This window comes from Poecilia reticulata, linkage group LG18 (genome assembly GCF_000633615.1).
Source record: "Poecilia reticulata strain Guanapo linkage group LG18, Guppy_female_1.0+MT, whole genome shotgun sequence".
In the NCBI taxonomy this organism is placed as follows: domain Eukaryota; kingdom Metazoa; phylum Chordata; class Actinopteri; order Cyprinodontiformes; family Poeciliidae; genus Poecilia; species Poecilia reticulata.
In genome coordinates, this window is record NC_024348.1 from 6161880 (window position 1) to 6164366 (window position 2487).

Consider the following 2487-nt stretch of genomic DNA (forward strand, 5'->3'; position numbering starts at 1 on the left):
GTTCAGGTTCTCACTAAAACCAGGAAGATAGAGCACATCACACCAGTTTTAAAGTCCCTACACCGTAAACCTCCCTGTAGCTCAGAGGATAGACTTTAAAATACTGTTTAGAACCACAATACATTAAAGATCTGCTGTTGTTGTATCAACCTTCCAGACCTCTCAGATTTTCTGGTTCTGGTTCTGCTCTGCATCCCCAGAACCAGAACCAAACATGGAGAAGCAGCATTCAGCTTCTATGCACCATATGGAAACTCTTAGTTGAGCAAGATATTTTGAAAGTCTTTTATTAGAAATATTTCGGGGTTGGTTTCCTCCTGCGACATTCCGATTAAGGGTTATTTAGAAAAAGAAGAAAAAAAAAGGTTTACTGATATAACCGCTGTGACGCCTCTCTGCCTCAGTTATCTTCACTGTTGCCACTAGGGGGCGGAGCTCTGGAGTACATTTCAGACGTCTCGTCGTCTCATAAGGGAGTGCTTTACTGTCAGGGATTCGAACCTGAAACCATTACTATGGCGGACAATTACCAGTACCCCGTTTTTTTCGAGTGTCACGGGCTTCTTTCGGAGAAGAATAAAAAGAAAACCGAAAGATTTTTCCGTTTACACAGACAGTCCGGCGGAGGAGACTGCGGTCCATTAACGAGAGAGGCTGATAATGTCTACAGCATAGCGTTCAAATATCAAAAAGGTACAGAAACATAAGACTTTCTTTTGCTGTTTGTTTTGTGACTTTGCTTTTAGAAGCATAGGAGACCTGTCCTTCAAAACGTACACGACTATGTGAAAAAAATAAAATGCTGAAACTTATTATTTTTATTGTTGTGTTATTATTAATGTTGCTATTAATATTACAGTCTGTATATTCGTTGACTTTGACGAATGGAAACGGGAAATTTATCTGAAAAGTGACTTAAGTCAAGCTGCCAAACGCCATAAAGAGCAGCTGAAAAACTGAAAGTGGCAAAGAGTGTACTGTAAAAGATAATAGATGTACTAAAAGATAATCTAAAACAAACACAGTTACACTGTTATAAAGCTTAGTAAAATGTGTTTTTTTCACATAACGAAAACTACTGCATAACCCGATTGATTCAGAATGATACTGAAATACAAGTAGGAATGTAAATGATCAAGCTGGAGCAAATATTAAAATATACTGAGTCTTGTTGGGATATTACTCATTGCACGTCCACACAGGTGCTAACTAAAAGGTAGAAATTTAGGAATAGTAACCACAATTTTGTTTATGCAGGTGTCACCACTAAAGAGGTACAGTCGATTATTAGAAATAAAGGTATATTCTAATGTCCTAAAATGCTTAGCAGTTTAAAGTATTGTACAACCTTATGATCATTTCAGTTTCTACACACAGCAAAATTCTGTTATGTAACTAAAAGAAGACAAACCCAAAGAGCGAGTTGTCAGGTAGAGTACTGTAATATAGCTTAGTAATCATTAAGCCAATGTAACTAAAGCATAGAGGTAATCTCGGTTTCAGTAATTAGTTTTAAAGGGATAGCTCAAGATTTTTTGTAAGTGGAGCTCTGGGTAAAGGTAATAAACTGTAAAATCTAACATATAATCTCCTCGTTTGCATAGATAAAGATTAGTTGTTGCTGGACGTGGACTCTGATACTTATGTGACCAATTACTTGGTCACATAAGGATCAAGTAATTGGTCCTCATGTGACTTAGAGCAGGTCTGAAACTAAATTATATTTCAACCATGAAACCATCTTGGTCTCTGGAGTTTCACTTGAAACTCAGCACTGCTTCCCTATTTGCATTGGATGGTTATTTCCATATAGAACTTCCGTGATTATTTACACAGAAGTCTGAGCTCTTCCGAGATCCAAAATAATATAATTTCATTACACAAGCATGCACACGTGCACAGACAGACATGAATATAATTTTGTATGCATGCATGAATTTATGATGCATTGTGCTGTAGATCAACAGGAAGTGTTGAAGAGATCTAAGCATGTCGTTAAGCTCACTGACGGTCGTCTGGTGTTCAGTGTCAGGGGCAACTTGTCACCTCCCAGCTCGTCACATGACGCCACCGCTGCAGCGCCAGCAGAGGTCAGCACAACATTTCCTTCTGGGTTTCTAATTCGACAAAACAAACATGAGAGGGGGCCTGCAGGGATGTCTTATAATCTGCTTAATGTCTGATCCACATCTCAATTCCTCATCTTTTTCTTTCAGGAGGTGTTAAAAAATAAATAGCATGTCAGTTTTGAAAAATACAGTCGATTAGACTGATATTTGATAAGCATTAAATAGGTAGCATTTTGCTTTAGCAAAGAGACGTCTAAATAGTTAACACACTTGAACTTTGAGCATGATAAATGGCCAAGCTGAAGGCCAGCTTATTTCTTTAAATCCATCCATCCATCCATCCATCCATCCATCCATCCATCCATCCATCCATCCATCCATCCATCCATCCATCCATCCATCCATCCATCCATCCATC

The 2487-nt window shown here is 38.3% G+C and overlaps 1 protein-coding gene across 1 annotated transcript in view; it reads left to right on the top strand.

The window, feature by feature from the left end:
* Positions 1–267: 267 nt before the first annotated feature.
* Positions 268–2487, top strand: part of LOC103480273 (uncharacterized) — a 6188-nt gene continuing 3968 nt past the window's right edge. The window contains exons 1-2 of the mRNA XM_008435164.2: positions 268–693; positions 1960–2090. Of these exons, the coding sequence (XP_008433386.1) occupies positions 516–693; positions 1960–2090 (309 nt within the window). The 5' untranslated portion in view covers positions 268–515. The remainder of the gene's footprint in view (positions 694–1959; positions 2091–2487) is intronic.